Here is a 26,076-nt window from a genome sequence, read left to right on the forward strand (position 1 = left end):
TAAAAAATAAAAACTTGAATGAGTAGGTGTGTCCAAACTTTTGACTAGTACTGTATATATCTCTTACTTCAATGCCTTGTGATTTGTAATTCTGTGCAATGTGCAAGAAAATGACAGCAACTGGAGCTGTGTTCTAGGACTAGCCAACCATTTAGCTGTCAGAGTCTCAGCCTTCGGAGAATCTGAACCCAGTATAAAGCTCGCATTGTAAAGCTGTTCTTTCAACCCATCACAGTTTCAGCAGCTATACCCAGTAAAAGTGACAAGGCCTGCGCCAAAAATAACATGCTGGAATCTTGTCGGTAGCCCATGAATTCACTGGATTTGTTTAGAAGGTATTTATACAGGTCTCTATTTGCCACCTTGACAAGTTTCTGGGACTGACCCATTTCTGTATTGTCACAGAGAACGATGTGATATATCAATACATCAGGGGTCTTCACAGTCCCCCATCTTCATTGTGAATTATTATTAACTTATATCACATGAAGTAGTATGTAATTATGTCTGCCAGAATTATATAACCTAAAAGCTCATGGGAGGTTTACTTATTCTAACGTAGCAGGCGTAAAGGAAATACCTGAAACTAGATCTCCTACATACTTTTCAGAGGAGGTTCTCTTCTGCACTGTTCAACGAATCCAGTAAATGTAGAGGAGATAAGATGGAGTGTCGCCTTGTTAACATCCAAAAGCGGAAGTTGCATCACAGGCTCTCTATCCATTTCACTTGAAAACCGGGATTATCGTCTGGGGCTGCTTTTCAATGTTCAGGCCAGGCCCCTTAGCTCATGTGAAGGGAAATCTTAATGGTACAGCATACAATGACATTCTAGACTATTCTGTGCTTCCAACTTTGTGGCAACCGTTTGGGGAAGGCCCTTTCCTGTTTCAGCTTGACACTGCCCCCGTGCACAAAGTGAGGTCCATACAGAAATGGTTTGTCGAGATCGGTGTGGAAGAACTTGACTGGCCTGCACAGAGCCCTGACCTCAACCCCATCAAACATATTTGGTGTGAATTGGAACGCTGACTGCGAGCCAGGCCTAATCGCCCAACATCAGTGCCAGACCTCACTAATGCACTTGTGGCTGAATGGAAGCAAGTCCCTGCAGAAATGTCTCAACATCTAGTGGAAAGCCTTCCCAGAAGAGTGGAGGCCGTTGTAACAGCAAAGGCGGGACCAACTCCATATCAATGCCTATGATTATTAAGATTTGTGTTTTATTTTACTTTCAGCTCATTTCCAGATATGTTTTGAGGGGTTGGACAAGGCCTCAATACGGACTGCCGTGGCCTACAAGCTAAAGGACGTTGTCAACCAACTGAAGCCAAAAGCAGAGTAAAATAAATCAAATTAACATTTTTTTGTGCTAGATGATCTTTTCTAATACTATGGCAATGTTAAATAAGTCCCATGAAATACCCACACAACAAAACAATGAATAACCAATTAATAACCCATTAACATCCAATGGGAATATGAGTAATACAATGAAACCCCAATGATATTCTTGTTAATAGGATTCCAATGAGAGTACCATTACAATCTCATGGTTTTTAAGTGTTCATGGGGGGCTAATTCACAATGGGAATCCAATGGGAATCCAATGTAATATTTCCAGTGAGAATTTTTCCTATGGGAATCCAATTTGAATTGTTCATAAGGGAATATCATGATCATGACATAACAAAAGATTTTTTGTCGACATCACAAGATCATTTTCTGGTGATCACGACATAACAAAAGGTGTTTTGTCGAGATCACGAGATAATCAAATGTACCAAGCATCATTCATTCATTTGTTCAGATGCACGATAACCATTTAAGCCCTGAACGATGCCTGACAGGCAAACTCGTCTCCCAGCTTGCTATCTATGCTGGTTGTTAGCTTGCATAACTGATATGTGGCTGATCTGATTCAATATCAGCCTCAGAGCTTGATCAGATTCATTAGCAGTCTCAGCCACTCTGTAAATTTAAAACTTATCCATAAAACATGAAGTGTCTCTTACAATTAGACACATATCTGTTATGCAAGCTAACAACCAGCATATACAACAAGCTATCTAGCTACCAAGACTAGCCAAGGTACAGTGCCTTCAGAAAGTATTCACACCCCTTTACTTTTTCTACATTTTTTTATGTTACAGCCTGAATTTCAAATGGATTAAAAAGAGATTGGTTTGTCACTGGTCTACACACAATACCCCATAATGTCAAAGTTGAATTATATTTTTCAAAATTTTACAAATGAATTAAAAATGAAAAGCTTAAATGTCTTGAATCAATATATTCAATATGAATCGAAGTATTCAATCCGTTTGTTATGGCAAGCCTAAATAAGTGTGGGGTGTGGCTGAAATAGCCGAATCCACTAATTTGAAGAGGTGTCCACATACTTCGGATAAACAGTGCCTTCGGAAAGTATTCAGACCCCTTCACCTTTTCCACATTTTGTTACGTTACAGCCTTATTCTAAAGTTATTTAAATTGTTTTTTCCTTCCTCAATCTACACACAATACCCCATAATGACAAAGCAAAAACAGGTTTTTAGACATTTTTGATAATTTATTCAACGTAAAAAAAATCACATTTACATAAGTATTTAGACCCTTTACTCAGTACTTTGTTGAAGCACCTTTGGCAGCGATTACAGCATTGAGCATTGTAAGATGGCGCCAGAGAAGAAGGCAGACGTCTTACCTGCCCCAAGCCGATTGTTTTTTGGATTGTTTATTTGCATTGTTTGTAACTTATTTTTTTACTTATTTTGTACACAATGTTGCCGCTTCCGTCTCTTATGACCAAAAATAACTTCTAGACATCAGGACTGTGTTACTCACCACGGACTAGCAGAATATTTTTTTTCCTTTCATGAATCTGACGATCCCGATGCGAAGGATATACTGCTTCCTTCAGGAACAGGCCCCGATCCCCGTGATCTGCATGAAGAGGAGGCGGAGAAAGATGGGCCAAAGGTCGGGCTGCCTTCTGAGAATTCGTAGGCGATCGAATAAACCCCCACTTTCCTCCATTCTGCTAGCAAACGTGCAATCTTTGGAGAATAAAATCGAGTTACACGGGAGATTAAACTACCAACGGGACATAAAAAACTTAACATCTTATGCTTCACAGAGTTGTGGCTGAACGACGACAATATCAACATGCAGCTGGCTGGTTATATGATGTACTGCAGGATAGAACAGCGGCGTCTGGTAAGACAAGGGGCTGCGGTCTATGTATTTTTGTAAACAACAGTTGGTACACAATATCTAAGGAAGTTTCGAGCTATTGCTCGCCTGAGATAGAGTATGTCATGATAAACTGTAGACCACACTACCTACTGAAAGAGTTTTCATCTGTATCATTTGTAGCTGTTTACATACCACCACAGTCAGAGGCTGGCAATAAGATAGCATTGAACGAGCTGTATTCCGCCATAAGCAAACAAGAAAATGCTCACCCAAAGGCAGCGCTCCTAGTAGCCGGGGACTTTAATGCAGGGAAATTGAAATCTATTTTACCAAATTTCTATCAGCAGGTTAAATGTGCAACCAGAGGAAAAAGAACTCTGGACCACCAATACTCCACACACAGAGACACATACAAAGCTCTCCCTCGCCCTCCATTTGGCACATCTGACCATAATTCTATCCTCCTGATTTCTGCTTACAAAGCAAAAACTTAAGCAGGAAGCAGCAGTGACTATATCAATAAAAAAGTGGTCATATCAAGCAGATGCTAAGCTACAGGACTGTTTTGCTAGCACAGACTGGAATATGTTCCGGGATTGCTCCGATGGCACTGAGCATTTCTGCAACATACACCACATCAGTCATTGGCATCATCAATAAGTGCATCTATGACATCATCCCCACAGTGACCGTGGGGAGAACAAGTATTTGATACACTGCCGATTTTGCAGGTCTGTAATTTTTATCATAGGTACACTTCAACTGTGAGAGACGGAATCTAAAACAAAAATCCAGAAAATCACATTGTATGATTTTTATGTAATTCATTTGCATTTTATTGCTTGACATAAGTATTTGATACATCAGAAAAGCAGAACTTAATATTTGGTACAGAAACCTTGGAAGATTCTGAATGGAGGAACTGGCTTTGGTTTTACTCACTCATTTGTGTTAATGGTGTCGTGTCTTTGGCTATGCCGGATTAATTGATACGACATGCTATTCTATAAAATAATTTCTCCGTAATTAATATCACCTGATTGAGCTAATCATGTAAATGTAATTAACTAGAGAGTCGGGCACCACAAAATAATATTTATAGAGCTGTTCTCTCCGAATAAACTCCTAAAGACATAGTAATATTTTACATCAATAGCCGTCAGTATCAATTATCGTCTTAATTCAGTCTCATCTGAAAGTTGTAAATTATTTTATCTGCACGAACCCTGGCTAAAAATATGAATCAGCAATACAAAATTGGGTTTAATTGTTTATTTACTAAATACCTAACGAATCACACATACACATAACTAAATCAGAACTTGATTACAAATTACGTCATAAAGGAAAATGTCCCTAGCGGGCGGAACAGATACGACAGCTTGTTACACAAAGGAAAAGGGACTGGGTTGAGTGAAAGAGCGGGAAAACGGGGACAAAGGCGAAGCTGTGCTATCGTAAATACAGTATCTTGTCACGGTCTTCCTCCTCTCCATCTGAAGAGGAGAGGCAAGAAGGATCAGAGGACCAAAATGCGGCGTGGTATGTGTTCATGTTGAATGTTTAATTAAAGAAAGAACTGAACACTGGATACAAAACAATAAACAAATAAAGACTGTGAAGCTATCATAAGGACTGTGTTGACACACGCAACTAACATAGACAATCACCCACAAACAAACAGTGCAACCCAGGCTACCTAAGTATGATTCTCAATCAGAGACAACTAATGACACCTGCCTCTGATTGAGAACCATACTAGGCCGAAAACATAGACTGCCCACCCAACTCAAGCCCTGACCATACTAAATAAATACAAAACAACGGAAATAAAGGTCAGAACGTGACATATCTTCTGCATTCTAAATGACCGCCCATTTGGAAAAGGAAAATGCAATAAATATTTACTCTGAGCTGCGCTTCAGTAGGTTGGTGGTAGATGGAAGACCGTGTTGCCAAACTGAGTCCTCTGTCCTTTGAAGAATGTCTCTGGTAGTCAATTGGATAAGTTGTAGTAATGCCGTTGTGTGATAGACGGGATACTCTGTCTGTTCCTTCTTAACCCTCGTTTGCAGCTGCTGTTGCTAACTAAACGGCTAGGAGGTATCACTTCTGTAGTGAATAAGAGTTCAAAGTTCATACTAGTCGCAACCAAAGCTCACGCTGATGTTGGCTTCATTCTGTAGTTATTATCTGAACCATTCTGACATAGGACCGACGTCCTCACGTCCTCGGAACAGGAAGTTATGTTGTCGTCGGCTTATATAGGAAGGGAGAGGAGGATGTGTTTGAAAAGTTTTATAGCCCTTGTCCCTTCACAGGGGAGGTTCACTGATTGAGCAGCCTTATCTTATGAAAACCCAAATGTTAAATTTTAGAAGCTAAAATCACATTTCATCCCATCACAAATAATGTAATATTCAAACATTTACATTGAACAACAATTCCATGTGAATCCGATAACTCTGATGTGTAGACTTTCCACTGTAGAGTTTGTCATCTTATCATTGATGAAAATGTCTCAGATGAAGACTGAACTGACATCATATTCATTAAGTACCACCGCATATCTTCAATTGTTCGGATTACCAGAATATAGTTTATTTCCCCCCACCTACTGATGTTCCCAGAATCTCTATGTTAACCAAGGGTTTTGCAAATCTAACCTCAGTAGGGTAGAGAGAGGAAAAAGGGGGGAAGAGATGACTCATAAACTTACCCCCCCAGGCCAACGTCATGACAATGGTATTCTTCCAATGACCTATCTAAGGCACTTTCTAGTTGAAGGTATTGGTTTGCTGCTTCTAGAATAAAGAAGTCCAAATGACCTGTTGAGAGCAAATTAATTGTTGACAACTTTTTTCACAAAGTCCCAGATTTATATGCTATGAATCACATGACCTTTCATATTCATCAACTACTTCCTATTACAGAGTCGGTGGAGAACTGGGGTCCCTTGTGGGGCACATCAAACTTTATGTTTGAAACTGGGAACCACACATTACTTAACTTAGTTAGAGGCACCCAGTGTGTACATCAGCAAATTGCTAAGACATTTGTCATCTTCCGACAACTACCACTTTAAAAAAAGAACATCTCAAAAAGGGACACCGTGTCAGTGATTTTTTATTTTAATCTATTAAGGGCTTCTCTTATGTTAAAAATGCTGAGAAATTCAATGATTCTGTCACCTTGATTCTGACTAACCTTATCTATTCAACAAGCTCTAGAGGTTGCTAATGTCAATGTTGTCCCAGACCAACTGATATTTCTATTCCACAGCAGCATTGTAAAAAATAAAATACAGATTGTTTTTATTGATTTGTTTTTCATATTTTAAAATCATGTGAAATGATGTCAATATCACACTTGTCAGGGCCTGAAACTTTTTTTTATTCCATATTCACAAAAATGTTGATAAATCAATATCACCAATATCACCACCGACTAGTAAGTTGCTCTGGATAGGAGTGTCTGCTAATTGACAAAAATGTAAATGTCATTTACACTTCAAATTGAATTTCAACACTATTGGATGCATGCTCATATACTAAAATAAATGAATTATGCCCTAGTCTATGGATTTCACATGACTGGGAATGCAGATATACATCTGTTAGTTTAAAAAAAAGTAGGGACCACAATTTGCCTCATGCAGCGCGATACATAGAGTTGATCATCTTGTTCAATGGCTGTGCGAAGTTGTTGGATATTGGCGGGAACTGGAACACGCTGTTGTACACGTCGATCCAGAGCATCCAAAACATGCTCAATGGGTGACATATCTGGTGATTGTACAGGCCATGTAAGAACTGGGACATTTTCAGCTTCCAGGAATTGTGTACAGATCCTTGTGACATGCATTATCATGTGGAAACATGAGGTGATGGCAGCGGATAAATAGCACGACAATGGGCCTCAGGATCACAGTATGTCTGTGCATTAAAATTCCCATCGATATAATGCAATTGTGTTCGTTGTCCGTAGCTTATGCTTGCCCATACCATAACCCCACCACCACCATGGGGCACTCTGTTCACAACGTTGACATCAGCAAATCACTCGCACACACGACATCATACATGCTACGCTGTCTTCCATCTGCCCGGTACAGTTGAAACCAGAATTCGTCTGTGAAGATCACACTTCTCCAGCGTGCCAGTGGCCATTCGAAGGTGAGCATTTGCCCACTAAAGTCAGTTACGACGCCGAACTGCAGTCAGGTCAATACCCTGGACAACGACCACGCAGATGAGCTTGTCTGTAATGGTTTATGACAGTTTGTGCAGAAATTCTTTGGTTGTGCAAACACACAGTTTCAGTCTTAGATGATCCCGCAGGTAAAGAAGCCGGATGTGGAGGTCCTGGGCTGGCGGGGTTACATGTGCTCTGCGTTTGTGAAGCCGGTTCGACTTACTGCCAAATGCTCTAAAACAACGTTGGAGACGGCTTATGTTAGAGAAGTGAACATTCAAATTGCTGGCAACAATTCTGGTGGACATTCCTGCAGCCAATTGCATGCTCCCTCAAAACATGAGACATATGTGGCATTCTGTTGTGTGAAAAAACTGCACATTTTAGAGTGACCTTTTATTGTCCCCAGCACAAGGTGCACCATGCTGTTTAATCAGCTTCTTGATATGCCACATCTGTCAGGATTATCTTGGCAAAGGAGAAATACTCACTGGGATCTTGTATTTCAGCTCATTAAACATGGGACCAACACTTGCATTTTGTGTTTACATTTTTGCTCAGTGTATTTGTTCTGCTGTTTTCTGCAGTGGCGGTCATCACACATGGGGTTGGCCTTCATGTTCATAGTGGGGAAGAAGTCCTGCATAGTGTTGTAGCCCAGGTATTGGCTGTAGTAGCGATGTGTGGGTAAAATCGCCAGGATACAATAGCCATATTACAACCTATGTGTTGTGATAGTTTGCTCCATAACCTGTTAGTCCTTATGCCTTGACATCATGATATATAGGGCTATGGCCGAGACAATAAGTGACACAGTGACCATATAAATTCAACCACAGCTTTGTTTTATCACAAAACCGGAGAGCAACATCTGTCCGATGAATTCCACAAAGCATATTGCAAAGATAAACAGGTACATTACCTACAGCATGGTCAAGCAAGTTAACGTTTCCCACATTTTCAGACTACTAAACAACTATTGATTTAGAACCACAGAGATTTAGAGCAAGTTGCATTGAAAACAGGCGCTGCCTCCACCATTCCAGCACCATTTCAACAACATCTAATCAACTATGCTTAGTCTAATACAGTGACAACCTAAAGATACCAACAATTATTTAGCCCAATCAATGTAAGCTATATAGGATGTGGCTGTCCATGGCACTGATTTATGTGTGTGTGCAAGTAGAACAAAACATGTTGAGTCACCTTACTTGTAGAGAAATTCCAATGCCATCCTCCTCTTTCATCAATCAATCAAATGTATTTATAAAGCCCTTTTTACATCACCCTATGTCACAAAGTGCTATACAGAAACCCAGCCTAAAACCCCAAACAGCAAGCAATGCAGATGTAGAAGCACAGTGGCTAGAAAAAACTCCCCAAAAAGGCAGGAACCTAGGAAGAAACCTAGAGAGGAACAAGGCTCTGAGGGGTGGCCAGTCCTCTTCTGGCTGTGCCGGGTGGAGATTATAACAGTACATGGCCAAGATGTTCAAACGTTCATAGATGACCAGCAGGGTCAAATAATAATAATTACAGTGATTGTAGAGGGTGCAAGAGGTCAGCACTTCAGGAGTAAATGTCAGTTGGCTTTTCATAGCTGATCATGCAGAGTTAGAGACATTATGTGCGGTAGAGAGAGAGAGTCGAAAACAGCAGGTCCGGGACAAAGTAGCACGCCCGGTGAACAGGTCAGGGTTCCATAGCCGCAGGCAGAACAGTTGAAACTGGAGCAGCAGCACAACTAGGTGTACTGGCCAGGTAGTCCTGAGGCATGGTCCTAGGGCTCAGGTCCTCAGAGAGAAGAGAGAAAGAGAGAAAGAGAGAAAGAGAGAAAAAGAGAGAGAGAGAGAGAGAGAGAGAGAGAGAGCGAGAGAATTAGAGGGAGCATACATAAATTCACACAGGACACCGGAAAAGACAGGTGAACTACTCCAGATATAACAGACTGACCCTAGCCCCCCGACACATAAACTATTGCAGCATAAATACTGGAGGCTGAGACAGGAGGGGTCGGGAGACACTGTGGCCCTGTCCAACGACACCCACGGACAGGGCCAAACAGGCAGGATATAACCGCACCCACTTTGTCAAAGCACAGCCCCCACACCACTAGAGGGATATCTTCAAACCACCAAACTACTATCTTGAGACAAGGCCAAATATAGCCCACGAAGATCTCCCCACGGCACGAACCCAAGGGTGGCGCCAACCAGGACAGGAAGATCATGTCAGTGACTCAACCCACTCAAGTGACGCACTCCTCCTAAGGACAGCATGGAAGAGCACCAGTAAGCCAGTGACTCGGTCCCCATAATAGAGTTAGAGGCAGAGAATCCCAATGGAGAGAGAGGAACCGCAGAGACAGCAAGAGCGGTTAGTTGCTCCAGTTCCTTTCCATTCACCTTCACACCCCTGGGCCAAGCTACACTCAATCAGAAGACCTACCGAAGAGATACATTTTCAATAAAGACTTAAAGATTGAGACTGAGTCCACGTCTCTCACATGGATAGGCAGACCATTCCATAACAATGGAGCTCTATAGGAGAAAGCCCTGCCTCCAGCTGTTTGCTTAGAAATTCTATGGACACTAAGGAGGCCTGCATCTTGTGACCGTAGCATATGTGTAGGTATGTACGGCAGGACCAAATCGGAAAGATAGATAGGAGCAAGCTCATGTAATGCTTTGTGGGTTAGCAGTAACACCTTGAAATCAGCCCTAGCCTTAACAGGAAGCCTATGTAGAGAGGCTAGCACTGGAGTAATATGATAACATTTTTGGGTTCTAGTCAAGATTCTAGCAGCTGTGTTTAGCACTAACTGGAGGTTATTCAGTGCTTTATCCAGGTAGCTGGAAAGTAGAGCATTGCTGTAGTCTAATCTGGAAGAGACAAAAGCATGGATTAGTATTTCTGCATCATTTTTGGACAGAAAGTTTCTGATTTTTCAATGTAACGTAGATGGGAAAAATCTGTCCTTGAAACAGTCTTAATATGTTCGTCAAAAGAGAGATCAGGGTCCAGAGTAACGCCGACGTCCTTCACAGTTTTCTTTGAGATGACTGTACAACCATCAAGATTAATTGTCAGATCCAAAAGAAGATCTCTTTGTGTCATGTTGCCTAAACAGTCTATGACTGTCATACACCCTTTTAGTTGTTGTTGTACTAGGCTACCTGGCTAAAATGCTTGATTGCTAGCCTAACTTTCTTTCATGGTTAACATTAGCGTAACGTTTCTACATCTAGCTACATGTTGAACTTCCATCCTCTCAGGCCAGGGCCACAATGTGTGAATACATGGCTGGATCAGAATTGGCGTTATAATCATTGGCCAGTATTGAGAATTAAGTTAAAACAAAATTCCAAATCCCATGACTAATTTAGGAAAGAGACAATTTTAGCTAGCAACCTAGCCACCGGAGGACAACAACAAAACAGGATACAACAATTAAAATGTTCTTCTAATGTGATGTGATTGGTCTGAAGCAAAATCCAAACGGGTTTCCCTTGAGACTGTTTTTTGGTGCGCCAAGACCATTCACAGGTGAGCTCACTCAGTTTATCTCAACGCTGATTGGCTACTATTATATACTTTTTCATCAAGGGAGGCCAAATGCTCGCTGGTTTCCTTGCTTTTAATGCTACGGGTGGAAACAATGTCATACTCTTTTTGACCAGACAGCATAGATGGGCTACAAATACAGAGACAAAGGGGTGAGGTTCCGCACCTTTGGGGGGGGGGGGGGGGGGGTACTGTCACGTTCTGACCTTAGTTCCTTTGTTTTGTCTTTTGTTTTAGTATGGTCAGGGCGTGAGTTGGGTGGGTTGTCTATGTTCGTTTTTCTATGATTTTCTATTTCTGTGTTTGGCCTGGTATGGTTCTCAATCAGAGGCAGCTGTCAATCGTTGTCCCTGATTGAGAACCATATTTAGGTAGCCTGTTTTCGATTGTGTTTGGTGGGTGGTTATTTTCAGTCTTTGTGTGTCTGCACCAGACAGAACTGTTTCGGTTGTTTCTTTGTTGTTTGTTATTCAGTGTTCAGTTTTTTTCATTAAATAAGATGTACACTTACCACGCTGCGCTTTGGTCCTCACCTTCTTCCCAAGACAGTCGTTACAGAGATAGATTCAGCCTCTCTTGAATTGAAAGAAATTTATGAAACACAGACGACAGATAAATTATTTTGTATGTTGTTTTTTTGTCATTTTTAAGGGGAAGCCTGGCTTCCCTTGGAATTAAAAATTAAACCGGTACCTGTTAGAGGACCACAAACTACTATTACGCTCTTTTAAAAAAAGGTTTGGCTGTCCCCATAAGAGACCCCTTTTTGGTTCCAGGTAGAAAGGGTTCTATATGGAACCCCAAAAGGTTCCATATCAAACAGGTTCTTGAAAGGGTCCTCGTATGGGCACAGCTGAAGAACCCTTTTATGTTCTAGATTTTTTAATTTATTCTAAGAGTGAAGGATATACTCATTGGAAACCCTGTTATGGGTATTTGTAAATGGTGGGTTACGATCAGGGTCATATTCATTAAGGCAAACCGTAGCAAATCATTTCACAACAGAAAACAAAAACAAAAAAGTGTTTCTTATTGAACAAGTTCATGTGGTGTCTCTGTTTTAGTCAGTTTTCTTCTGTTTGGTGCTTAATTCAGCATCTAGTCCACGTTGGTTCAACTTAATTTCATAGAGATATAGATTATTTAGATTAAATGGAAAACAATTCCTTATAGTGTAAGAGTGTGTTGTGACATGCTGTGAAGTAGGCGTTCTACCCCAGGATGATGAGCTGGATGTTCTGACTCCATCCAGATCTGATAAAGGCAATAAAACATTTTAGGAAAATGGGAAAAGAGGAATATGGAGTACTGAATATGTTGATGTCCAGTACTGATATTTCTGCTCTTAGAGCAGCAGAAGACCCAGTTGACTCAAGCTGCTCTTAGAGCAGCAATATCTAATTGACACTGTTCTGTTCGAAGCAATGCCCCCTGTATACTCATGCTGCTCCTAAAACAGCAACATAAATTGATGACAAGGTACAGTTCTGTGCTTAAGCCGCATTAGACCCAGTTGACTCAAACTGCTCTTAGAACAGCAAAAGCAGGGCACATGGGATATCTAGTCAGTTGCGCAACTGAATGGATTCAGCTGATATTTATCTTCTGCATTTAACGTGACCCCTGTGAATCAGAGAGATGTGGGGGGCTGCCTTAATCAACATCCTCAGTCACTGGCGTCTGAGGAGAAGTTGTTGTGGGCAGAATGGCAGAATTCCTGAAATTTAATCCTAGTAAATATTCCCTGTTTTAGGTAAGTTAGGATCACCACTTTATTTTAAGAATGTGAAATGTCAGAATAACAGTAGAGAAAATGATTTATTTCAGCTTTTATTTCTTTCATCACATTCCCAGTGGGTCAGAAATTTACATACACTCAATTAGTATTTGGTAGCATTGCCTTTAAATTGTTTAACTTGGGTCAAACGTTTCAGGTAGCCTTCTACAAGCTTCCCACAATAAATAGGGTGAAGTTTGGTCCATTCCTCCTGACAGAGCTGGTGTAAATGAGTCAGGTGGTTAGGCCTCTTTGCTCGCACACGCTTTTCCAGTTCTGCCCATACATTTTCAATACGGTTAAGGTCAGGGCTTTGTGATGGCCACTCCAATACTTTGACTTTGTTATGCTTAAAAGCCATTTTGCCACAACTTTGGAAGCGTGCTTGGGGTCCTTGTCCATTTGGAAGACCAATTTGCGACCAAGCTTTAACTTCCTGACTAATGTCTTGAGATGTTGCTTCAATATATCCACATAATTTTCCAGCCTCGTGATGCCATCTATTTTGGGAAGTGCACCAGTCCCTCCTGCAGCAAAGCAACCCCACAACATGATGCTGCCACCCCCGTGCTTCACGGTTGGGATGGTGTTCTTCGGGTTGCAAGCGTCCCCCTTTTTCCTCCAAACATAACGATGGTCATTATGGCCAAACAGTTCTATTTTTGTTTCATCAGACCAGAGGACATTTCTCCAAAAAGCACGATCTTTGTCCCCATGTGCAGTCTGGCTTTTTTATGGCGGTTTTGGAGCAGTGGCTTCTTCCTTGCTGACTGGCCTTTCAGGTTATGTCGATATACTCGTTTTACTGTGGATATAGATACTTTTGTACCTGTTTCCTCCAGCATCTTCACAAGGTCCTTTGCTGTTGTTCTGGGATTGATTTGCATTTTTCGCACCAAAGTATGCTCATCTCTAGGAGACCTTCCTGAGCAGCATGACGGCTGCGTGGTCCCATGGTGTTTATTCTTGCATACTGTTTGTACAGATTATTGTGGTACCTTCAGGCATTTGGAACTTGCTCCCAAGGATGAACCAGACTTGTGGAGGTATACCATTTTTTTCTGAGGTCTTGGCTGATTTCTTTTGATTTTCCCATGATGTCAAGCCAAGAGGCACTGAGTTTGAAGGTAGGCCTTAAAATACATCCACAGGTACACCTCAAATTATGCCAATTAGCCTATCAGAAGCTTCTAAAGCCATTACATAATTTTCTGGAATTTTCCAAGCTGTTTAAAGGCACAGTCAACTTAGTGAATGTAAACTTCTGACCCACTGTAATTGTGAGAAAGTGTATTATAAGTGAAATAATCTGTCTGTAACAATTGTTGGAAAAATTACATGTGTCATGAACAATGTAGATGCCTTAGCCGACTTGCCAAAACTATAGTTTGTTAACAAGAAATTTGTGGAGTGGTTGAAAAACAAGTTTTAATGACTCCAACCTAACTGAATGTAAACTTCCGACTTCAACTGTAATTTAGGACATGTCCAAAATAAGTCGGTCATAGTCCCCTCATCCTACTTGTTCCTCTCACAGTTGTGAGCTGTCTGGGAATATTTTATGCAGTATAACTTTTGAGTAATGTAACCTGTGTATCACCTTAAACTGAACAAGGTTGTGTCTGGCATTCACTGAACTGTGGTTTATATTCCGGAGAGCTTCTACCCAGTCCTACTCATCTGAGTATTCTGAACCAAGTTCCTGCTCCCAAGCCCTTTTAATAGTGTCTGTGGATGCCTCAATGTGGGCCTGTAGCACATCATAAAATCTAGGATTGTTTGGCTTAATGTCATACTATGGGATATGTGTCCTTAAGAAATTCCTGATTTGGAGGTATCTGAAAGAATCTGCTGCTGGCATGTTAACTTATTTTGTTTCTTTGCTGCTTGCTCTTGCAGAATTTTGTGCTTCCTATTTTCCCTTCACTTTTTTCCACCAAATATTTTCGAATCCAGTCACTTGACACATCTACTCCCCGCCAGCTCTCAGTTTCAGAGATTGTGTGTGTGCACACAACCTGGATACTGCGACCAACCCCTTAAACCAGTTTGGGTGAATGTTGCCTCATCAAAGTGCCATCAAAGTAATCCAAGTAAATTATCAAAGCAGGTTATGCCACTTCTAAAGTTCATGAGAAACGTATCCAACTATTACTTATCAGAGAGTGGGAGCAACTGAAATATGCCTTCACAGCAGTGGTGGCCAACGTTTCTCGGGGGTGGGGAGCACAACCATTCACAGCCGACACAGTCAATAAATATATTCCTCACCAGTCAACCTGTCAATCAGGATTAATGGTCTTTAAAAAACTCCCTTCAGATCGCAGGTCTTTCCAGCACTGCGAGAACGGGTAGTCAGAGCTCTATAAATTAAGCTGCCAGAGTCAGAGGCGGTAACGTCTAAAGGAAGGAACACAACACACTTGTTGTAGACGATTCCGTAGCGCATGCCTTTGGAGACACTCGCGCCTTCTTTAGGTTACTCGAGTTCAGTTTTGTTAAAAGTAACAAAGTACTACCGGTGTAAAGAGGTATTGAATCAAATAACATAGTTTTGCCAGTATTCTGAATAAATCGAGAAACATGCTTGAGCTCCGTATATTGACGAGCTTATCAATTGTAGGACATTTTGACATCAAGTGCTGCAGTAGCCTTCTTTAGTCTGCTATTAGTTTTAACCCGATAATTACCTAAAAACCTAATATTGAACTCTGCTCTGCCAAGGACATCACGATTGGAGGATATCGTTACTGAACTTGTGTTTCTGTGTTCGAAAGTTGTTTTGAGAATTTAGGTTACTGTACAAGAAGTAACATGGATTTTAAGTGTTTGGGCTGCATGGTGCTGTTCCCCATCCACATTCTATACTACATATTGAAAGCAAGCGTGTGCTTACTGCAACCAAGTAGACGGAGAACCCTGACCAAGGAGGTGGTGCTGATCACAGGCGGGGGGCGAGGTATTGGTCGTCACCTGGCTCAAGAGTTTGCCAAGCAGGGCGCTAAAAAGGTAAATTAAACAGATGCATGCGTTTAGTTTCTCAATTTTTTGTTTTTATTATGCAACTTGTTGCGCATTAAAAGTGAGTGGGTCTACTTAGCCTAGACAATAGGAGTACTCAAAATAGCCAGTATTAGCCCACACCTGTGCAGGTTTTCATATCTTTTGAATTAGTACTTGTTAATTATATGGTTATAACAATGACTGAGTTCATACCCTGTACCAACCATACATAGTCTTATTTACACACATTTCTTGACAAAACTAATATTTTTTATTGATGTAGTACTGCCCCACCCCCATCCTCCTTTACCAAAATCTCCATATGTTTGCCTAGGTACATTGTGAGGGCAAAGACATCAGTTTGCCCATGTGTTACTCCAATCTATTGTTTCTTCCAATATGAATGCAGGGTGCCATGACCTTAAGAGTAAATGGGCCATTGAGATTGCAGGACAGGGTTCTCAGTTTTGGTACAAGTTGCACAACAGAGTAGGTCAACCAGAGGGCATGTCTGCAGAAATCGATGGTCCCCCTCTGACCGTTTGACCACTGCCATGATATAGTGAAGCACAGAATTATATTTGTTCAGCCAAAATTCAGGAATAGGAGTTATGGCTGAAAATGTATAGTGGATGAGATCAGGCATCATTAATGTCCAGAAGAAAGTTGTATTGGTTTATGACTGCCAGCAGAACTGATCAATTGATAACAAAACCCTACTATGGATTTGGGATGAATGTGTGCTTCTTTTTTCTACTTGAAACTCTCTGAAGAAACATGTTTGAAAGCTAATCACATAATCCTCACAGAATAAGTGTTGTTGTTCATCTGGGACCAGCAAAGGAACACTTACCTATGCCAAGTGCCAACATAAAACATCACATTGCCAGAATAAAACAGATTCAGATGTGTTTTTCAAGCAAACCAGAAAGGCAGAAATGACCTTACATTGAGTTCATTATTGAGGTGAAATGAAGCCTACAGAGGAAGGTGACATGTTTTAGCTGCCTCGCCCATCCTAAACATTCATCATCATACATCCAGGGGTCTTATAAATAGCCTGTCTCCACCCCCATCCCCCTCCCTAAAAAGGAGCAGTCACTTAGGTTTGAAATACCTCAGTGACTACATTGACAGTCCCCGCCAAGCCTCCACTACTGGTCAGATTACCCACTATTCCTATTATAACTTCCTTCAAACATTACACAGCTGAGTGCATAGTGAGCCACCGTGGTGTTCTGTGTGCTCTCATGTGTAATGGACAGAGTCCAGTCCACTTTACACCTCTCAGACACACAGATTGAGACATAATCATGTCACAAGGATTTCATATGAATACCACATCCCCCTTTTACAAATCAAAATCAAAAGATAGTTGCATGTTCGCCATGTAACTTAGACCAATAATGACTAGCTTTATGAATTGCCATGTGGCAAACGACAGAGTCGTAGTTGTTATTTAAGTAATAAGGCCCGAGGGGGTGTGGTATACAGCCAATATACCATGGCTAAGGGCGGGTCTTTAACCACGACCCAACACGGAGTGCCTGGATATTGGTCATATACCACAAACCCCAGAGGTGCCTTAATGCTATTATAAACTGGTTACCAACGTAATAAGAGCATTAAAAATACATGTTTTGTCAGCATTCATGCCTCAAACGTACCGGTTTATAATTGGTGTTCTTTTATGTGGCCTGAGCTAAAAAAAACAAAAAAACATTTTAAGTTAAATTGCTTTAGCCTCGCTCATCATCCTTCCATCAACGTCTTCTCATGGAAGAACTCGGAGGAAACCTGTGGCTTTTAAAAGCTATCATTTGCTTCTTCACAACAAAGGGGGGTCAGTTTTGCAACTCAATATTTTGATCATAATATTGTGAACATGTGGAAGAAGTACAATTTAGAAAACTAAGAGATAAGATAATGCAATCTTTCTCAGCCCTGGCTTCTCATCTGGAGAACTGGGAACATATGCCTCTACCCAGGTTGATTAGTTGAAGCACTATATAGTGTGTCTTTGTGTGTGTGCGTGTGTGTGTGCAGGAAGCACGCTGCTCCCAGCTGGGTATTGCCCTGCAACTGACCCTGCTATCTCTGCACTAATTAGACAGCAGCAGGACAGGCGACTGCCTCCTGAACTCCCAAAGCCCTCTCTCCCTGTTTGCCCCTATCCTCTACAGCTGCTGTGAAGAGAAGGGTTCATGCCCATCCTTGAACCCAGGTTTTCCCTTGTGAAATATAATTGTGTTGTGGTGTAGGCATGTGGATGACCACACCGCCAGTTCATCATTGCACCCTGACACATCAGCCCTCTGTAATGGCGAAGACTTACTGTCCTTGAATAGACCATCAGTTTTACACAGTTGGTGAATGTTGTTTCATCTTGTCAGATATGGCACTTCAGAGTAATCACTGGTTTATCAGAGATACTTAGTCACCTGATGTGAGGGAATTTAGAATTAGTTTTACCTCAACACGTAGGCATCCTAAACTGATAGCTCTAGATTTAACTGGCCATTGTTTGTGTTGGCACTGGCAGATAAGCATAATTAATTAAATAACAGGAAAACACAGTGTGAATACTGTTAGGATGAAATCCTATGAAAGGCTTTCAGTCATTTAACTAGACCCACTTGCCACTTGTCCATCTCTTCTGATGACTAAAATGGGCTTGCAAAAGAAGCAAACAAAAAAGCAATCCTAATGAACTCAAACAATGACCCATCCAGTGGAAAGACAACCATGTTGAAGTCTTGGAACTGATAGAAACTACATGTCATGCAGATTGTGATCCTCCCACTCAAATGAATGAAGGCCCCAAAGCAAACGTTTCACTTTAAAGTCTCATTCGCTTAGTGCTTCCATTATGTAAATCACAGACAGCTGATCAGATTGCCCTAGATGTGGTGTTGCAGTAAAACAAGACAGATAGCAGCAAAACCTTAGGCAACCTTTGGAAAGCTATGCATGTTTGAGAGGTTGAGATATACTGTACTATCCTCCTATTCATTCCTAAAGAAATATGTGCTTATAGCCCCTGGCTGTCACTGTGCTCTTCTCCATCAGGACAAGGATGTCACTGTGACCTGTACTTGTGTTTAAGTGATCTTCCCTATTAGAATTAGGATTGTTATAGTTACACAACATTGATATCATACTGTAAGGGTGGGTGAAAGACCTGCAAGTTCTTGCACTCACATGTCCATGCACACACCCAGACACACACAAACACACACATACACACAGGATCACTTTCTTTCTGCTCAAATATTAACCTCGGTCACAGGCAACCAGCCAAGCCCTACATTGGCCCCCTCAGTACTTCACACACTCACTGTTTTCAGACTCCCTGACCAGAAATGACTGGGCTCAACATGCTGTGTAATCTCTTTGAGAATGTGTGTTTGAGAGATGAGGAGGGCTCGACACCTTATTTCATTACCTTTCCCTGACCCCAAAGACTGACAGATCTAATTGCCCAATCGCTGCCCCCCACCTCCATCCTACCCCGTGTTCTCTGCTCTAATGACTGAACTTCATTTAGCCTCACCAGGCTGATGAAGAGACAGTTTATTCATACTGCAACTCCACCCGCTTTATCTCACTCTAAAACTATTTGTTGCACCTAAAAATGGCCTCTCTGTTCTATGAATTAAATGAACATTTCAACCAAATTATGTCTTCTCATCCTTTTGGACCAAATGCTGCAAACATGAAATGTCTATGCACTTATTGAGAGCATGAGTTGTTGGTATAGTTATTTGGTTTTGGCTACCCATTGTTAGCTTCTGAGCAAAGAGAGTAAACACTCAAACGGACGACTAGTAAAAGCTCAAACCAAGGTTTACTCAACCCACTGGGTGCGTTAGCTGCAGACACAACATACAAGTCACACAAGCACATATTTATACCTTTTGACTAGGAGTCACCTCTTTGTATGTCTAAGATAAACATCCTTCTCTGTTGTTAGGCAGAAACTCAGTAGGTTCCTCTTACTGGTATTGTCATGGTCCTCCCTAAGTTTAGAACCTTCATAATCGTTGAAGTGTGTGTGTGTGTGTGTGTGTGTGTGTGTGTGTGTGTGTGTGTGTGTGTGTGTGTGTGTGTGTGTGTGTGTGTGTGTGTGTGTGTGTGTGTGTGTGTGTGTGTGTGTGTGTGAGATAGGACAGTAGTTCCATTAGATGCTCTTCGGGGTGGGCCCTTCTGGCCCCCCTCCCAGTGTCACGTTCTGACCTTTTATTTCCTTTGTTTTGTCGTTATTTAGTATGGTCAGGGCGTGAGTTGGGGTGGGCAGTCTATGTTTGTTTTTAAATGATTTTGGGCTTTCTATGTTTCGGCCTAGTATGGTTCTCAATCAGAGGCAGGTGTCATTAGTTGTCTCTGATTGAGAATCATACTTAGGTATCCTGGGTTTCACTGTTTGTTTGTGGGTGATTGTCTATGTTAGTTGCTTGTGTCAGCGCAGTTCTCATTATAGCTTCACGGTCGTTATTCGTTTATTGTTTTTGTATAGTTTGTATTCAGTGTTCAGTGCTTTCTTTAATTAATAAATCATAATGAACACATACCACGCTGCATTTTGGTCCGCTCCTTACGACGATCGTGACACCCAGAGGTTTCATCTCTCTTCAACTGTTGACCGTATTTCGAGTTGAGTTCCACATCCTTCCTTGTCCTAGTTCCACGGCAACTGGCCTGCGTTATCAGGAACTGAGACTAGACTGTTGCTCTTTGCTTCCTTCCTTAAGAATATTAATATCCATGTTTAATAACATGTTTAATAATTCATAATACATTTTCTGTCTCACTCAGTAACTTTGCATACACAAAGTCCCTGTTCACCCTTCATTGAGCATTTACATTTATTTTACATGTAAAGTAATCAATAAGTTCTAGTATGGCAACACGAATAAGTATATTTCAAGCCAGAATCCAACACCATTAAACTTATTTTAGTCATGTTTTTCTCAGGATTTGGACAACAATAAATGTACAGATCGCTGATTGTTAAAAAGCTAAATATCACTATTCAAGCAGCTGAGTTACTTGTTCGCCTTCTATTCAGAGCATATTACATAGAGTATTAAACAACTTCATTGTCAGTCATTTTCTAACCCTATTTTGTAACCCATGGCTAGTTTACCTTCAATATGTTTCCTTTCTTAGGTGATCCTGTGGGGCCGCACAGAGATGTGTCTGAAAGAGACATGCGAAGAGATCTCCCAATCAGGAACAGAGTGCCACTACTTCCTGTGCGACGTGGCCAATCGGGAGGAGGTTTACAAGCAGGCCAAGGTGGTCAGAGAGAAGGTATGCTGTTTTACCGTAGGTCCATAGTAAATCCAATGAGCAATTTTTATCCACACAAATAAAAAAGTTGTTTTGAGCCAGTGAAACGCTCACAGGTCAAGGTTTCTATCACTGCTGTTTACTTCCCCCCACAGAACTGGCAGGGGTTCATAGCTCCTTGATTCCTCTTCACCATCTGACATATAGATTACACCTCAATTGCAATGTCTGGATAAGATACAGTGCCTTGCGAAAGTATTCGGTCCCCTTGAACTTTGCGACCTTTTGCCACATTTCAGGCTTCAAACATAAAGATATAAAACTGTATTTTTTTGTGAAGAATCAACAACAAGTGGGACACAATCATGAAGTGGAACGACATTTATTGGATATTTCAAACTTTTTTAACAAATCAAAAACTGAGAAATTGGGCGTGCAAAATTATTCAGCCCCTTTACTTTCAGTGCAGCAAACTCTCTCCAGAAGTTCAGTGAGGATCTCTGAATGATCCAATGTTGACCTAAATGACTAATGATGAAAAATACAATCCACCTGTGTGTAATCAAGTCTCCGTATAAATGCACCTGCACTGTGATAGTCTCAGAGGTCCGTTAAAAGCGCAGAGAGCATCATGAAGAACAAGGAACACACCAGGCAGGTCCGAGATACTGTTGTGAAGAAGTTTAAAGCCGGATATGGATACAAAAAGATTTCCCAAGCTTTAAACATCCCAAGGAGCACTGTGCAAGCGATAATATTGAAATGGAAGGAGTATCAGACCACTGCAAATCTACCAAGACCTGGCCGTCCCTCTAAACTTTCAGCTCATACAAGGAGAAGACTGATCAGAGATGCAGCCAAGAGGCCCATGATCACTCTGGATGAACTGCAGAGATCTACAGCTGAGGTGGGAGACTCTGTCCATAGGACAACAGTCAGTCGTATATTGCACAAATCTGGCCTTTATGGAAGAGTGGCAAGAAGAAAGCCATTTCTTAAAGATATCCATAAAAAGTGTAGTTTAAAGTTTGCCACAAGCCACCTGGGAGACACACCAAACATGTGGAAGAAGGTGCTCTGGTCAGATGAAACCAAAATTGAACTTTTTGGCAACAATGCAAAACGTTATGTTTGGCGTAAAAGCAACACAGCTCATCACCCTGAACACACACCATCCCCACTGTCAAACATGGTGGTGGCAGCATCATGGTTTGGGCCTGCTTTTCTTCAGCAGGGACAGGGAAGATGGTTAAAATTGATGGGAAGATGGATAGAGCCAAATACAGGACCATTCTGGAAGAAAACCTGATGGAGTCTGCAAAAGACCTGAGACTGGGACGGACATTTGTCTTCCAACAAGACAATGATCCAAAACATAAAGCAAAATCTACAATGGAATGGTTCAAAAATAAACATATCCAGGTGTTAGAATGGCCAAGTCAAAGTCCAGACCTGAATCCAATCGAGAATCTGTGGAAAGAACTGAAAACTGCTGTTCACAAATGCTCTCCATCCAACCTCACTGAGCTCGAGCTGTTTTGCAAGGAGGAATGGGAAAAAATTTCAGTCTCTCGATGTGCAAAACTGATAGAGACATACCCCAAGCAACTTACATCTGTAATCGCAGCAAAAGGTGGCGCTACAAAGTATTAACTTAAGGGGGCTGTATAATTTTGCACGCCCAACTTTTCAGTTTTTGATTTGTTAAAAAAGTTTGAAATATCCAATAAATGTCGTTCCACTTCATGAAAAAATACAGTTTTATATCTTTATGTTTGAAGCCTGAAATGTGGCAAAAGGTCGCAAAGTTCAAGGGGGCCGAATACTTTCGCAAGGCACTGTAAGAGTGTTGAATATGACTGTCTGTCAGCTCTACTACATAACTTCATATGAAAAGAAAGTAGGTAGAAAGAAAGTGGATAACTTCTTAATAGGAGGAATAGAAACGCAGTCTTGTTTTTGACGTTTGTTATGTTATTCTTTTCCCAGGTGGGAGATGTTACGATCCTGGTGAATAACGCTGCAGTGGTTCATGGGAAAAGTCTGATGGACTGTGACGATGACGCTCTTTTGAAATCTCAACACATCAACACAATGGGGCAGTTCTGGGTAAGTGTTGTTAAGTTTTAGGAAGAAAGGTGTGGGTTTCCTTATAGATAGATCAATCGTATCATTCTCCACAAGTGCTTTTAGTGGCCAATAACCCTGCATGTTGACAGAAGTGGGCGCCCAGCAGGCATGTCAGTCTCAGCTTCATTTACATGAGTGTAGTGGTATTTCCAAATGATAGGCTTACTGCTTCAGCCCCTAGGTAGAAAATCAGAAGGCCTATGGCACTCTGTTTGAATATAGACCAAACTGTCAGGTTGTGTGCAGACAGAAATGCAATCATCAGCTAAAAATAAATGTATACTCAATCTGTGGCTCCACTCGGGCCTGCTTCCCCTGTGTGTCTCTATTTCATGTCTTTAACGGCACATTTTCTCCCATATCCGCCCTCCCTCCCTTTTTCTCCCCCATCCAGACTACAAAGGCCTTCCTGCCACGGATGCTGGAGCTCCAGCATGGCCACGTAGTCTGTATAAACTCCATCCTCTCCCAATCGCCCATCCCTGGGGCCATAGATTACTGCACCTCCAAGGCCTCCTCCCTGGCCTTCATGGAGAGCTTGACTCTGGGCCTGCTGGACTGTCCCGGGGTGGGTTGCACCACCGTGCTCCCCTTCCACACCAACACTGAGATGTTCCAGGGTATGAGAGTCAGGTGAGCAACATGGTTCTTCACACCCTAGTTTACATGAAACCATGTATTGCAGTTACTGCATACCTAATCTTGCTGGTTTTTCTGGTCCTGTAGGTTTCCAGCGCTCTTCCCTCCCCTCAAGCCAGAGACAGTTGCTGAAAGGACTGTGGATGCAGTCAGGACTAACACAGCCTACCTTTACATGCCCTGGACCATGCATGCTCTCGTTGTCCTCAAAAGGTAATGCCTCATGTCATTTTGACCAATTCAAAGTACACACATGTTTTTCACTCATAGGTAACCCCCTATCTCTGTATTTTCTCCACACCCTAGCTTTATGCCACAGGCTGCACTTGAAGAGATCCACAAGTTTTCTGGAACCTATACCTGCATGAATACATTCAAAGGGAGGACATAAACACAAATGATCCTGAATGTCAATACATATCAGAGGAACCTCGTTAACTCCAGAGGATGTTGAATGGAAGGATACATGGGCTACAGGACATTGGGAAACAATGAAAGCCTTTTGAAAGTATGCAGCAAAGTGTCATGGGGACTTCAGCATGTATCGTTGCTTCGGCAGGTAACTTTAGCTTACAAGCTGCTGGAACTTATCCTGGTCACATTCTTGATCTCCTGTGTGTAGTTGGACGGACTTAATACCATTCACACATTGAACATAAGCCATGCAAAACTTGCCTGGATCAACAGCCTTTTTTCCACAAGTCATTTTTTTTGATGATCCTTTCTTTATCCTACCAATAATGTGTCTTTGAATGGAATCACATTAATAAAATACTTTTTCAGAGAACCAAGGTGTCTCTTTGTGCATGTAGACTGGAAAATGTCTACTGAGTGGTCAACACAGCAGAGTTAACCGGATGATTCTCACATGGTAGAGAATGATAACACAGTTATGCAAACCATGCCAGGATGTGTTGTCAAAACAGCAAATGAGCAACATTCATTGGAAGGCAAGACAAATCCATACACTGCTCACTTATACACTATGAAGAAGATTAGGGCCGCGATTAAATCCAAAACGACGTTAAATGGCATTTGACATTTAAAGGCAATTTCCAAGCCGACATCTGTAGCGTTGACCATAAATGCGCTAACATTGCCTTTAAAAGTAGCGTTGACGACTAGAGTGCTCGGATTGAATCCCGGCCACAAGTTGTTGCATGCTGGAAAATAGTTAACCATTAAACCATTCATGTTTTATTGAATAATTGAAAACACGGTTTAAAAAGGCCTTGCGAGATGTATCCCAGATATCATCAAAGAGAACCTTGTAAATTACAGTATGTGTGGTGTCGGGGAAAACCTGATTTAGAAGGACAAGCTTTCATCTTCCAGAGTGGAGGTATTTAATCATTAATAAATAGGCCTTGGTTATCTTTATGACATTGCCATGCTGTACTGTATCATCAGGGGAAAAATGTACAGTTATCTTTGCCCTCCTTGCTGTGTGAGAGAGACCCTTCCTCTAGTTAAAGTGATGCTCTGAAATGTTCTATAATTTCAGCTAGTAGTTTTGAATGTGGTGCTCACAAGACAAGACGGGTCCCCGTTTTTGTGTACAATGTCATGCACTTGTGTACTTACAATTTGTATGATATGTTACGAATCCAATTCATACAATATGTTACACATTTGTTGTGCTTAAGATCCTGGACTGCATCTTTAATAAAGTGATCTATAGTATAGTGCACAGATAAACACCCAGAGCTGTGTTGCTGCTCTGCCTTCTGTCTGAGCAGAAGGCAAAGCAAGCGCACACACAAAGCCCCAGGCCAACCAATAAGAGAACTGTAAAAACAGGGAAAGTGTCTACCCTTTGGCTGCCAGACAAGACTCATAAACATTCATTTGAATCCCAGCGAACCATAAATACCCTACTGTGTGCTCAAGATAGGGCCGTTCATTATGATTAGTAGGTGACCCGCACCGCACTGGTCAGAGGGAGAGAGAATGTGCTCTGCTGGGAGAAAACCTGAGCCTCTGTTAATGGCCTGTTTTTCCATTCCCTGACTGGGCTATAGTTGTTGCTAAAGAAGAGGGAGAAGACTGAGGCATGTTGAGATTGAACTAGGTCGATGAGGGAGCTATGTAGTGCAAGTATGATGGAAGAGAGCAAGGTTAGCCAAATGGTGGATAAATCAGAGGGAGGCTTGGGAAGATATACACAAACACAAACAGTCTTTGAGCCTGAGGTACCAGGCACAGGTGGAAGCAGGTGTGAATAGGGTAGAGGTGTTAATGCATAGAGAGAGAACTACAGTACATGTCACACTGTC

The 26,076-nt window shown here is 41.6% G+C and overlaps 1 protein-coding gene across 1 annotated transcript; it reads left to right on the forward strand.

Annotated features, from left to right (window-relative positions):
* The first annotated feature begins 14,926 nt into the window (after positions 1 to 14,926).
* Positions 14,927 to 24,587, forward strand: dhrs3b (dehydrogenase/reductase 3b). Its single transcript, XM_021569481.3, has 6 exons — positions 14,927 to 15,745; positions 20,909 to 21,052; positions 23,021 to 23,140; positions 23,556 to 23,794; positions 23,888 to 24,013; positions 24,107 to 24,587. The coding sequence occupies exons 1-6, from the start codon at positions 15,551 to 15,553 to the stop codon at positions 24,189 to 24,191; spliced, it is 909 nt and encodes a 302-aa protein (XP_021425156.1). The 5' UTR covers positions 14,927 to 15,550; the 3' UTR covers positions 24,192 to 24,587.
* The last annotated feature ends 1,489 nt before the right edge of the window (positions 24,588 to 26,076 follow it).

The sequence above is a fragment of the Oncorhynchus mykiss genome, chromosome 17, assembly GCF_057628025.1.
Source record: "Oncorhynchus mykiss isolate SJ-2025 chromosome 17, ASM5762802v1, whole genome shotgun sequence".
Taxonomy (NCBI): Eukaryota; Metazoa; Chordata; class Actinopteri; order Salmoniformes; family Salmonidae; genus Oncorhynchus; species Oncorhynchus mykiss.